General features: G+C 41.0%; 1 protein-coding gene across 1 annotated transcript; it reads right to left on the bottom strand.

Annotated features, from left to right (window-relative positions):
- Positions 1–1,770: 1,770 nt before the first annotated feature.
- LOC139631966 (cdc42 effector protein 2) lies at positions 1,771–12,014 on the bottom strand. Its single transcript, XM_071496660.1, has 2 exons — positions 11,869–12,014; positions 1,771–4,524 (listed from the first exon to the last, which is right to left on the bottom strand). The coding sequence occupies exon 2, from the start codon at positions 3,902–3,904 to the stop codon at positions 2,963–2,965; it is 942 nt and encodes a 313-aa protein (XP_071352761.1). The 5' UTR covers positions 3,905–4,524; positions 11,869–12,014; the 3' UTR covers positions 1,771–2,962.
- Positions 12,015–13,462: the final 1,448 nt, after the last annotated feature.

The raw sequence follows: 13,462 nt of genomic DNA, 5'->3' as shown, positions 1-13,462 counted from the left end.
TGTAAAATCGGTTTTTGACAATATTTTACAGTATTCATACAAGGTTGTGTCAGTACAAATGTGTGTGTATGTGTTCTGAATCCCCCCATTTTTAAAACAGCAGTATTACTGTATGGAGCTCATGATTTCAGGGGAGGAAACCACTAATTTTCAGAGATCTCTAACTGATGTGGATATTGATACAGATGCTTTGGCTCGCCCTCGTCAATAATGTGTGTGACTCAATGTGTGAACTGAAATAAAAGGAGAGCAAGGCGAGAGAGATCAAGGCTTGCTCCTTCTATTTTCCGACAACTAAAAACTGGGTTAACATAGCAAAACAGGGTTGGAGCTGATGAGCTAAACCATACTATTTATATTAGTGATGGCCCAGTCCCTCAGAGATTTAACTGATGTCACCTGTTAAGTGATTGAGTGGGAGGGACTGTACAGCCTCAAAATGGTATAAAGAGGAAAGGGGCACTTTGTGACGTGTAACCTTAACAGTGCCAAAACATGTTGCCTACAGTTGTGGGTTTGGGACTTTTGATTTTACATTTTTTATTTCCTCCCTGTTTGTAAATAAAATAGTTGGATCAGATCTGATGAAAGCAGATGTCATCATAGGACAACTATACACACAGCTCTAGCTCTGAATCACCAGTGAGCTATGTGTTTACACTGGGATGAAACCATCTTTTTTCTTGTAACATTAACATTAGGGTTCATTCCTTCTATGCTTGTTGTTGACCGTGCTTCTTCTGTCTTATTCTTTTTACTGTTTTATGGCGGTTGTTGGGTTTAATGTCATAACACTTATGTGAGAAACCTTATAATTGTTTTCACAGCGCACAGATTAACACCTTTTCCAGTTTTCAAGTATCATTTTGAACTTCTTTACTAGAAGCATTGGCACTTATGTCTGCACTGATGCCATCTTGATAGCTGTGTTACAATTCCACTGTGTGGCCACAAGAGGGGGAAATTACATGCTAATGTAAACAAAAACACATTGACCTCATCTCCAACCATCTCCCTTAGGTATTCTCGACCAGAAACCAGATTTTTCTGGTCAAAACATGGAATTTGTAAAGACTGACAATAGAGTATACTACAACTTCCAGTAAACCCTTTCAAAATATGTTGACAAAACTAAAGCAATTAAAAGCTTTAGGGCTACTTTCTTTTCATTCCTCTGTGGACATTCATACTAATCATCTGCACTAATATACACTTTATTGGACAACATGAAGCCCTATGCCATGTAATGCAGACCAGTAAACAGTGAGGATTGTTAAAATCTAATTAAAGAATTCAAAATAAAAATGTAAGAACCATCAGGGACCACATCTATCAAGCCTCAAGGCAGACATGCAGTGCACTAAAATAAACTTCAGTGTAGTTACACACTACAACCCTTGGACAAAAGCATCTGCCAAATGAACACATGTAAATGTAAACCACTGAGAACCATTAAGGCAGCCATAAAATCACATTAATCCTTCTGATAAAAACATGTAAAACAAGTTTACAAGCTTGAGGCTCGGGCACAAGCCTTTTGTTAAAATCTAGTTTTAATAAATGTTAATATTTTGGTTGATCTTACTCTTAGATGTTGTATATCTTTAGACAAAATTGTGTTTACTCACATTATTCCAGCACAGAAATACTGTTTGGGTTCTGGGACACTGGGCATTGATGGAATGTGAGTTTTGATTGTTGTTGAATTTGTCAGTCTTGATATATATGTGAATACAAAAAAAGTGTGAAGATTTGTCCATGAATCCAAAGTATTTTTGTAGGAACCTTTTATTCATACATGTACAGTGATATATGCAGCATAAATGCAATTTGAATAATAGGCTACTGTGATAATGCAGACAGTGAATATTAGAGAGGCTGACACTGAGCCACAAAATGGAAGATGAGTATGTTAAAAAGATCAGTATCTGAAAAATGATTTACAGTACAAAGCAGCAATTTTCTTACACTGAAAAAGCGATTTATTAGTTAAACTACAGGAGTAAACTTCCTCCGTTTCCCTCTTATCAAAAGAAAGAAATCTGTCACAGAAAAGTTGGAGCTGCTGTTCCCAAAACTAACACTAGAGGACAGGTAGAGACCATTTAAGCTTATATCTTCATCTGTTAAAGAAGAACAGTAAAATGAGCAGTTCTTCACATTTTATCTGGCATTGAAGCATTACATTAAAAGAGTGAAGATAAGATTTTAATATTCAGTCCTGAAATTGATATTTTTAAGCAGCCAAATGAATTAGTGCAGAGTATGACCTACAGTATAGAACTATCTATGTTTGCAGTTCAGCTCAGTATGACTGAGCACATGTAATTTGAACTCTACTGCAGAAATGCACAGCCTAAATTGTAAAAAATGACATATTAGTAGTTGTGGTTTCCACCATGGATAAGTGAGTCCTGTTGCTCCTGATTATTGTTCACAGCTGGTGATTTCTCCCATTTTCCCGGGTCAGTTGACACATTTATATCCGAGTCAGTTAGCCATTGACAAACAGAACAATGAAGAGATTAACAGACAGTACAATACGGATATTGGCTGATATTTTGTCCAGAGAGAAGGGTTGCCAAAGTTCATGATAACTCCATGACTGTGGATCTGCTCATTGTCATCTCACAGTTTGAATGTTTATGAGTCTGAGGTTCAGCTTTGATAAAGGCTCCCGAGGACCAGCCTGTTGCCTCAGCTGTGGTCTTCTCAGGCAGCAATGTCCCAGCACTTTACACTAATGTCCACATGCCTCTCAGCTCTTTGAGTCTCAAAGTTTAAAGTCTGAGTTTAAAGTCTTACCTTTAAACTCAGCTGTCATTCTTCTCGCAAGACATTTTCTCCTCCCTACATGTTCCATTCCTCCATCCCTTGTCCTCCTTCAGTCTCTTCACAGAGTTTTTAAGGATTTATTCAACCATGTACAAAAAATATCTGTACATCACATTGATTGTCCCATTCACAGCTCACAGCGGTCGTCCACAGCCTTGTAGCGGTCCATGATACTCAGGACATCCTCCAGGATAGACGGACCCAGATCCAGGTCCAACCCCGCCATTGAGTCTGACCGGGATACGTTGGAGGAGGCTGTGAGACCGGCCAGGTGAAAGGCAGCACAGGGAGACTCGCTGCGTTCACTCCTCAGATCCTCGTTGCTCAGGCCAGCGTCAGAGTCCAGGCTGAGGCCGCGGTGGACGTCCAGGGGCCCACAGGTTTCTGACGTGGAATCCTCAGAGGAGACCTCTGAGAAGGAGCCTGAGGAGGGGACGAGCCTGCGGATGGCGGGGGAAAGGGAGATGTCACGGCAGGGCTCTGACGCCAAACGGCCCACCACCCCGTTCTCACAGAGCGACAGGGTCGGGTGCTGCTGGCTGTGGTCGTCTGCGTGACTGTGGCCGTTGGCCTGTTTGTGGCTCGCCTCTGTGGGCTGCTGGTAGTGGTTGAGGTGGTTTTGCTGAGAGGGCAGAGAGGGAGGGGAGGGGTCGTCCAGGTGGAGGCGTGGGGGTTTGGGTGGAGCCTGTTCGTGGGCGATGAACACAGGCATGGAGATGGTGGTCTTCAGCAGGCCAGTGGAGGAGTGCTGATAATGGAAACCGTTGTAGGCGTAGTTGTGTGAGTCCTGTCTCGCGATGAAGCCCTCATCCAGGCGTCTCTCCACGCTCTGCGAGCGTGCGTGACCGTTTTGTGTCCGACTCAGGGACGGCAGCATGTCCATCTTACCCTGGAGGAAACCCACATCTCCAAACATGTCTCCCTCCCCTTCTGGACCCACATGAGCGCTGTGACGTACGTCGCCCAGCGGGGGGCTGATCATGTCACCAGAGAGGACATCACGGAGCTTCAGCTTCTTTCCCTTCTTGGGAGTTGTAGTTTTTAAGTAAATTGGCGTCTTTGCTGGCATTTTGCTTCTGAAAAGTCAAAGTGAGGTGGATCAGTCTCTCAGAGAAAACTCAGTGTGCTTCTCTTTATCTGAGAGAAGAGGTAAAGCTCCTCAGGTCTGCTCACTGGGCAGCTCAGGCACCTCTGTATGTTTGGGTAGCAGTCAGTTTCTCAGGGTGATTCAAACCAGCCGCAGAAATGTAGCTAAAAGCAAACACAGCGTCAGCAGCTCACAAAGCAAACTCACTTGATCAGAAGTTCTCTTGGCTCTTTTCACTTCAGCTCAGTGATCCAGTCTGTGTTGGTTCTCCGAGAGAGTTTACGAATATTTAGGTCGGTCAGTGTAGCAACAGCAGCTTCGGGGGGTTTTGCCTCACACTGACATGTGACTCAGGCGCTGCGGGGGGAGAGGAGGAAGGCCTTGACCTCAGATCAGCACCCTCTGTCTTTTTCTCATACACAGAAAAGCCATATCCAAGCAGACGCTGGGCCCTCCTCTCCTCAAAACATACAAACGCTCCTGTTTATCCCTCTTCAGGCACGAGGGATGAAGGGATGAGGAATATGATCTCTGTCTGCTGCTGGGTTAGTCCTCTGAATTCTTCAGACACTTCAGGAATGTTACAGGAAAACACTGGAGATCTGTGAGGAGAAACGAGAGAGAAAACGGAGTGAGAAAGAGGCCGAAAGAGAAGATGAAGGTGGAGGGAGGAAAAGCGATGGATGGTGCGAAGGGGAAGGGGGGAGGCAGGAGCTGGGGTAGAGAGGAATGAAGGCAGGGGGAGATTTACAACCTTCTTTTCAGTGAGCCAGAGGACACTCCAAGAATCCCGAGTGTTTGCTGAGGGCGGTCTGCCTGCCCCAAACTGTGTGACAGTGACGTGACTTGAGGACTTGTGGGCGGTGGGGCTGCTCTTACAGTGAGTCAGTCAGTGAATCGTTCCAGAAAATTGGTCATGCATTCCCAAAGACCCCTCAGCACAGTTACCGGAAACACAAATTACTGCATGGAAATTGTTGGGTTTTTAGTCTCTTCCCGAGGCAAGCACTGTGAATTATGGGATGACTCGAAGGTCAAGCCTGAGGGCTCTGTGATCTTGTGATCCCCTCCCCATCCTAAATGTCCCTCTGGTATTTAACCCTTTAAACATAAAGACACGCACTGTTTTATGTTTTATGTTACGCAACAAAATGAGATTTGGATCATTTTGAGAAGTTAATCCATGACACTAACATTTGACAACAGCTGGTTTGGAAAAGCTGACTTTTTGATGACAGAGGAAATTTAAAAAAAGACCAATCACTTGCTTTTCAACAGAGGAGCAGAATGAGGTTGAATTTCATCTAGAAGGTCATCTTCATCAGGTCTAAAAATTTGTATTTATCAAACTGGATGACAAAATATAGTTATCTAATGATGAGTGCAGTTTTCTATTCTTATATAATTTTCATATCTTGTGACTTGAAGCGTGTCTGAATGCTGTGTAGATGTATGTATGCTCACTATTGTTAAAAACTGAGACACAGAGCTTTGGGCAGAGTGTGAAAAATCACTGCGATGATCTTATGACCTCCAGTTTACAGACTGTCTTTGTATTTACTCAGGAGATGAGGAATGTGTAATCCACACATTCCTCATCTCCTCGTCATGTGAGTGACAGTGTGGATCCCAACACTGTTGACACTGATTATTTCATCAAATAAAATTTCACCTTTTTCATGATCACACAGACTGAGACTGAGACTCGTCTATATTCTCCAGTGGATTTGGATTCTGAGGATCTGAGGCAGGTTTTAATCAGACCAGTATAGGAGTACTGTCAACAACAGCATTGTTACTGTTAAATATTATATCGCAAATATTTCTATTTCAGAGAGTTTCAGAATCTTTTAGTTCAGTTTATGCTATTTAAGCTATTTAAACATTTCTGTGCAAAGAACTTATAATAAAATCAGCAAAATAGACTCATCGCCATGACATCATCACCACAATGGCCCCTGAAGTTGTGTGAACATTGACACAGCTTCATGGGTGAGAGCCTCACAGAAATAAACATGTGAGGTGGTTACAGAAAGAGGATCATTTCTTTGATTTAACGACTTTATTTTTGGGTTTAAAGTGAAAGAGTTGCTGCTTCAGTTTGAATCATAATACAGTGGCTCTAAATTTGGTTCGGAAGTGATCGCAGTCTAAATCTCTCTCTCCTTCTGTTGGCTCAATATGTTCTGCCCCAGCTCTTCTGAAAACTAACATCCTCTGTGATTTTGTTCTGAGACAAACGTCATCAGCTGGAGTTAAGATGTCCCTCTTGTATTTTTCAGCTCCTTCACTGGGAGTTCTTTGGAAACTACATATTGTCATAGGTTTCCTCTAAGAGGTGAGTATATAAATAATTATATTATATACAAATAATAGTATATATATAATTTAAATAATAAAATAATAAATGGAAGTTAAATGTTGTAAGTGTTTAAAGTGTTTACACAAAAATGCAATAAAGTCAAATACAGAGCTATACTAAATATAATAAAGATTTCATTTATTCTGCAGGGCCTTTTGTTGCTTTAACAAACTCACTTAAAGAAAATAAGTTTCATTTTCTAGATGAGCCACAATACTGGAAACAAACCTCTCCCACACAAAACTTCCCGGTAAGCACTGACTCTGTGATTCACAGGCCAAAAGACATTTAGACAATATTTCTAGATTGAAACTGGGGTAATTAGAAATAAGTATTTAAATTTCTACAGTTCGACATGTGGTAAGAACCTGCTTTACTCTATTTAAACACTACTGACCCGACTGTTGAATGTAACCGCCGTGCTGAGTAACTAAGCTAACCCTGACCCGGTCCCAGCAGGAGCTGGACAGAAGTGGCTCCAGTGGAACAAGTAAAGCATCAGATTAGTTGGTACATGAGAGACATTTACTGTATATCTGTTGTAATCAGCTCAGCGCTGACACACTGTCAGAGAGACACAAGTCTGTAACTGAACAGGCCTGACTGATTCTCCTGCTGCCATTGGGTCTTTCTTCTCAGGTGATATCAACACCATGCAGCACAGTTTACTGTGTGTTTCTCTTATAAAGATAAATCCACACAAAGGACTTTGTCAGTGTTGACAAAGAATCTATGAAGTTTGGTCCAGACTGAAATATCCAAACAACTCTTGGATGGATTTCAGTTAAATGTGGCACACACATTCACGTCCTCAAAGGATGTGTTATAACACTGGTGGTCTCCAGACCTTTTTATTTAGCGCTATCATCAGGTCAACATTTAATTTGTCCAATACTTTGGTTTACAACCAAACTATTGATATTTCCACCTGCCTCAGCTGTACTTTATGTTTGGTATGTAACAAATATTAGCAACTAAAACTGTCAGATAAATGCAGATAAAAACTAAGAAGAAAAACATTTCCATCTGAATTGTCCTGAAGTACAGTACAGTACTGAATTTTCTTATTATTTTCTGTCACAGAACATAAGACTGTAGTGGTTAGGTATCAGCCTTGATGTGGTTAAGTTTAGGTAAAAAAGGAGAAAATGTTTTGGTTGGAGATGGTTTAGAGGTGGTTGTCTTTAGGTGATGGATCAATGTGGATATGGTGACTATAAGAACATCAGTGTTTCATCTCTCTTAGCTCCTGGCGTTCAGGATCCTGGAACATCACAGGTTGTTGGTTGAAAACAGGACTGAAGGGCTGATTTGTCCTAAATGTAACTTTTTAAATGGGAAAATCTTTTGTTTCTTTCTCCCTCGCCATTACCCAAAGACATCAACCACAAATGGGACAGAAAAGAGATCCTCTCCATCTGACAGTGAGAACATCTGAACCACAGATTTATTATAGTTGAGATCTTAAATAGTTCAGTCTAATTTAAGCCACTGAGTCATAAAAAGTCGGACATTAACTTGTCAGCCCTCATTTAAACACAAATAAAACAATACCAACTGTATTTATACAGCACAAAGTCAAACAAAGCAGTGGAACAAGTGAATTAAAATCATATCTAATGAGGGGAGGACGTGCACTGTTGGCTCCATTAAAGCCCACAAAACAACCAGACTGTGAAATGTGACAGCAGTGGGACCACATCAATGCAAATACACATAAATATAACAACAGGGTAGAGGCTAACCAGTCAGAACTAGATCAGAGAGGTGGAGACACTCCTACTGAAATGTTTCTGTTCAGTTTCAACACTGATTTCCCATTGATGAATAATTGTATTTGACTCAGAGGAAAGGTGGGATGTGGGGACCTGCCCTCAGCTGCTCCTTTAAAGGAATAATTCATAAATCTGTCAACAGGTCTGTCATCAGCCTAAAGACAACATACTCTACATGTATAAGTGTTTCACCCTGAATCATATGTTACATTTTACTTATCAAGAAGTGAAAATATCTTTAGTTGCACAGCTTATAACAGATATGCCTCCTTTGAAAAGTGAAAAGTTAATTTCTTTTGTACTGTTCAAAGTAGAGCTGAAATGATTGGTTGATTAATCAATTAGCCAATTAACAGAAAAATAACTGGCACATTTTTGATAATTATTCAATCTTTTCAATTATTTTTCAAGAGAAAATAGTGAAAGAATTCTTAACGTTCTCAAGTGTCAGCAGCTTCTCAAAAACGTCTCAGATTTTCTGCTTTTTTACTTCACTGTTTTATAACAGTGTTAACTGAATATCTTTGGGTTTTAACAGTTTGTTACACAAAACACAACATTTCAAGATGTCACCATGAGCTCTGGATTTTTTTGACAATTCATGAACAAAACAATGAATCGACTAACTGAAAAAACAAAACAAAAAAAACAAAAAACAGGAGATTAATTCAATTAAAAACTTAAAAACTAGGCAAATATTCTGGTTTACTGATGTTGTGTCATGTTTATGATGGGTTTTGCTAACTTTGTCTCAAAAGCCTTAAAGAGATGGTAAGATGGACCATTTCATTTGTATTATTATTATTATTCTAATTTCTACGTTTTTGCCAGTCATTGATGTACATCGTTGTAGATTTGATTATCTTTGTACTGTATTTGCAGAACTCTGGATCTGTGGATTGTGGATTAATGGATGACGCAGGATGATCATGACACAAAAGTAAAAATTCATTCATTCACTCAGTTTAACCACTGATGCTAGCTTGGCCTTCTATTTAAAGCTGCAGTCATCCCACTCTTTCACGGCTGAACAACTGCACTATGGGTCAATAATTACAACATTAACCCCATTTCTTTATCCTGTTTTCACTCAAAAAGCTTTGTGAGGAAATATAGGAGCTAAAGCAGTAAATATTCCGCTTTTATGAGCCATGGGGCATGATGCATGTTTCTACTGGAGCTTCAAGGACAAGAAAAAAGGAATTTGTGTAGTTTGGCTGAACTGGTGTTACAGACCTACAAACTCCAACTGGGTTTTCAGCTCAGTGAGTGAGTAGACTGTTCTTTAATGCCATCAGTGAGGAAATTCAATCAGTGAAGAGTCACCCAAACATAATTATAGTCACACACTGTGCTCAGGGCTGGATCAGGCTGAAATATGGTTAGTTTTTAGTATGTTGTAGATCTAATTGTACCATTTGATAACTTAGTAACTGATATTTTACATTTCTAGGTTAATTAAGACAAGTCAATAAAAACCAAAATTTGACATCAAAAAAGTTACTTCAGTGGCACCAGTGAAATAGTAATCACACGCACACACGCACGCACACACACACACACACACACACACACACACACACACACACACACACACACACACAGTGTTAATGAGGCATGAGTTGCATGTTTGTCTTACAGTTTAACTTTAGTCATTAAGGGTCCCAGGTCTATTCTGTTCACACACACACACACACACACACACACACACACACACATACAAACCTTATCTGTACTATAATCCCCATGGCCTCACTCGAATAGCCTAAAAGTAATCGACCTTAACCCTGAAAAAGTCTAAACCCTCAAACTTCTCACTTCCCACAGATAAACATCATATTTCTCCTCAGGTTGGCACAGTTTCAGTACTGGTAGCTCTCAGGGAGGTAATCGTTCAGAGCAGGTGTTTCTTTCCTCCGTGCATCACCTTTGCTAGAAGCTGGAAATTGGGACACTGCTGATGATGCAATCAGCCACAGCGGAGACTGACCTGACATCTGTTTCTGCTCTCATGCTCCATTTGCTGCCTGTCTCCACTAAAACAGGACAGAGAACCAGCGAGCCACCCGCCAGCCCTGTCATCTTCTAGGACAAACACGCAGAAGCGAAGGTGCCTGAACGCACCATGGCCCGCTCCTTTCATTGCTGTTATCATCCGCAGTGTCTTGCGTCATGCGTAATTGCGCGCAGCAGCCGATTGTTGACAAAAAGCCTTTTGCTTGAGAGCTAAACCGTTTGTTTTGACCATATAAGTAAAGCAGATTCGGTGACCTCTAGTTGATGTGGCTTAATTCCCTGTGAGGCTTCTCTTCATAATGCATCTATAATTTTTTGTCTTGTTGATGATGATCAAGTTTCCTGCGAAGAGTCGTGACGTGTGTAGAGGGAATCTAGTTTATTTTTGTCTCACACTGGCACAGACTCAAAGCTGGAAACCACCAGTAAATCTGTGAATTCATATTCATACATCCTCAAACCGTGGTGAGGTATGTGCGTTCACTGAGTCAGCTGTAGCTGTGATTTCCCTCTCACAGGGTGTTGAAGAAAATGGATTTGAGAGGAGATTTGGGAAAGAATCTCTGACTGACTGTCTTCCCCTTTCTCTCCACTAGTTTCATGAAGGCCAGCAGCAGAATATGACCCACTAATCAAAAAACAAAAACTGATCAACCCCTGAATCTAACCACTGCTGAGGCGCAAAGATTAGAAACAAAAGACAGCGAGTTGCAGAGAACAGACTCACTGCAGCAGTCCACTCCCTCTGCCCTCTCTCTCCCTCCGTGTGTGTTGTGTAACTACAGCCTGTGAGATCATCCCTGTCCTCCTGAAGACTGTCTCGCCGTTTGACTGATTGGTACCAGTGGAACAAACACAGCAATCTCTTCCTGGTCTAATCTGCGCTGACAGTCACAGATTCAGCACAGCCAGGTTTATTTTCAATCAGCTGCTGCTCCGGCTCTGATTGGCCCATTCAGTGACAATGCTCTGGTTATTATAGAGCTTGAAGCTCTGCTGCTGTTAAAGAATTAAACTCTTGCTACATTAAAATGAGACTTTTAAAAAACTGAATCATATCAAAAACGTCCATAAGTGTGCGGCTCATTATCTCAGGCAGCGGAGTGCTATGACCTCCTGTCTCTGGCGAGAGAGGGGATTTCATTCCTGGAGCAGTAGCTACAGGTAGCAGTAATTTCAGGTCTGAGTCACTGGATGTGGTTCAACCTGTGTAATATTTCACCATCACTGATCTGCCCTTCCTTTTTGGGAAATTTCGCACAGGAACAGCGAGGGCGCACCATATCTGACTGCTCCTGTAACACCTAATCTGTTTAGATATTAAATCATTACAACACAGGCTGGCTGAGATTTTCCAATATAAACCCTGGTGAAACAAATATATCCTCTCATATCGGGATATAAGTATAAGTCACCGCCAAAAACTCCCATTGGCTGTCGTGATGATGTTTATATGATTATACGTGATAAAAACTTGGTATCGTGTCTGTCTGTCAAGTTGGGTGAAGTCGGCTCTATCTAGGTTTTTTCCCTCCACTACATCTGCACAGCTGCGCACACTGAAACCAAAGGGAGTGTCACACACACAGCGCAGCCGAGGCTTTTATGTTGACAAATAAAATGTTACACTGGTCACTTTTTCCTCTTTATGTTGTTCACATAATAGAAAACAAAAGGTCTATTCAACAGGTAGGCAGCGGCCACCGACCGTCCACTGACCACATTTAAACCCATGAGAAAAAAAAAGAAGTAGGCTACTACAAAATAAAGGCATTTTTATCATTAATATTTACCTACGGAGTGAAGCGTCGCTCCGTCAGTCCTGAGAAATAAAATCCCTGTAGTTCAGTCGTAAAATCCACCGACACAGACCTCAGCAGCGGGGCAGGTAAACCTCTTAGCGGCGGGTTGTGACTGACTCTGGAGCGCTCTAGACGGAAAAAGTAAAGGGGGATGAGCTCCTCACGCAAGGAGAGGCGTCAATTCACCGGAATGAGCACAATGCACGTCCGGTTAGGAATTTCAAATTAAGATCTTCATCTCGGAACACGTGTTGTAACATTTGATGAGTATCTTACCCTGGGGAACACGGTCCATCTACTGAAACAGAGAAACAGAGAATACAACAGTGACTGGGAAAGGAGACTTTTGGACCTCACTGTATATAGGCCTGTATATTACTTTATAAAACAGAAACAAGATGTACGTGATTTTATTTTAAAAGAAAAAATATTCGCTTCCGATATTATTCAGTCTGGCACAGAGTGATTTGACACAGCAGAACCCAGGATCATCACAGACTTATTTAAAGACCCATTTACACGGGTCTTTAAATAAGTCTGTGATAATTAAACAAGGCACAGAGGACAGCTCTGATAAAGAGGGTGAGACAGTGGTGAGTAAGTAAGACAAGTCAAGCCACTGAGAAACTCTGGTGATGTTGGTGTACCTTTGGCAGCCTCTTTGATCAACAAGTGTGAAGCCAGAAAACGGTCAACGGTCAAAGGGTGAGAAAATATATCAGAGCCAAGGCAGTAGCTTTCTAAAGTCTAACCTACAATTGAACTGAGTCTACTGGATCCTCATAAAAGTGGTTCTATCTTGTATATAGGCCAATGATTTGTATCACTACAGTCAACTTGTGCATATTTATGTTTCAGATATATTTATGAATGATAAGACTCAGCCATATAAATTCTTTATACAAATATAATTGTTAAAGTCACATTTTTCTGCTACGACCCTTTGTTTTCTGTGCTCTGTAATGCAGCAGCAAGTGAAACTGGTAAGTCATGATTTCTGACCACCTGTCCACTTCATCCAGCCGATTAGAGAGCTGTCTTACTGTTGATCTCTTGCTGTGACAGACGGTGTGGAGATGATGAAGGCTGTGTTCTCTAATTTGATTAGCAGCAGGCAGAAACCACAGGCCAACTGGTTTACAGTTTAACAGCCGAACCAGCAGGCACAGATCTGATGGCTGACTGTTGAAAAAAGAAAGTGCTTTCAGTTGACAGACATTTGTTCAGCTGAATAATTGTCTGACTGCATTAGAAATGTCAGCTTTGTAATTTTTTACAGTATTTACATGACTTTTTCAATTAAAGAATCTTTATTCATCTGCTTGAACAAAGTTCTGCTGCTTGGAAAGCAAAGGAAATATTTCAGGTTAACAGGACATGACGGCGATTCCTGTCTTAAATCCTGAGAAAACTTTGTCTAATTCCAACTTTAATATCTTTAACTTTTCTGGTTCTTTTGGTTTTATTTGATGTTGTAGTTTACTGACGTCTGAATACTCAAGTTAAAATTTTGAGATGACAAATGTAGCTTGAAATATCTGCATGCTGCCACAGTATCTGGGTCAAATACATTTGCCCTGTACTC

The sequence above is a fragment of the Trachinotus anak genome, unplaced genomic scaffold (genome assembly GCF_046630095.1).
Source record: "Trachinotus anak isolate AG129_WGS33_773 ecotype Australia unplaced genomic scaffold, CSIRO_AGI_Tana_v1 ptg000014l, whole genome shotgun sequence".
NCBI classification, from domain to species: domain Eukaryota; kingdom Metazoa; phylum Chordata; class Actinopteri; order Carangiformes; family Carangidae; genus Trachinotus; species Trachinotus anak.
This window is presented reverse-complemented; position numbering and strand designations above follow the sequence as displayed.

Bases quoted from the DNA above. Each gene is read 5' to 3' on its own strand.
- LOC139631966 (XM_071496660.1), bottom strand. From the start codon at position 3,904: ATGCCAGCAAAGACGCCAATTTACTTAAAAACTACAACTCCCAAGAAG.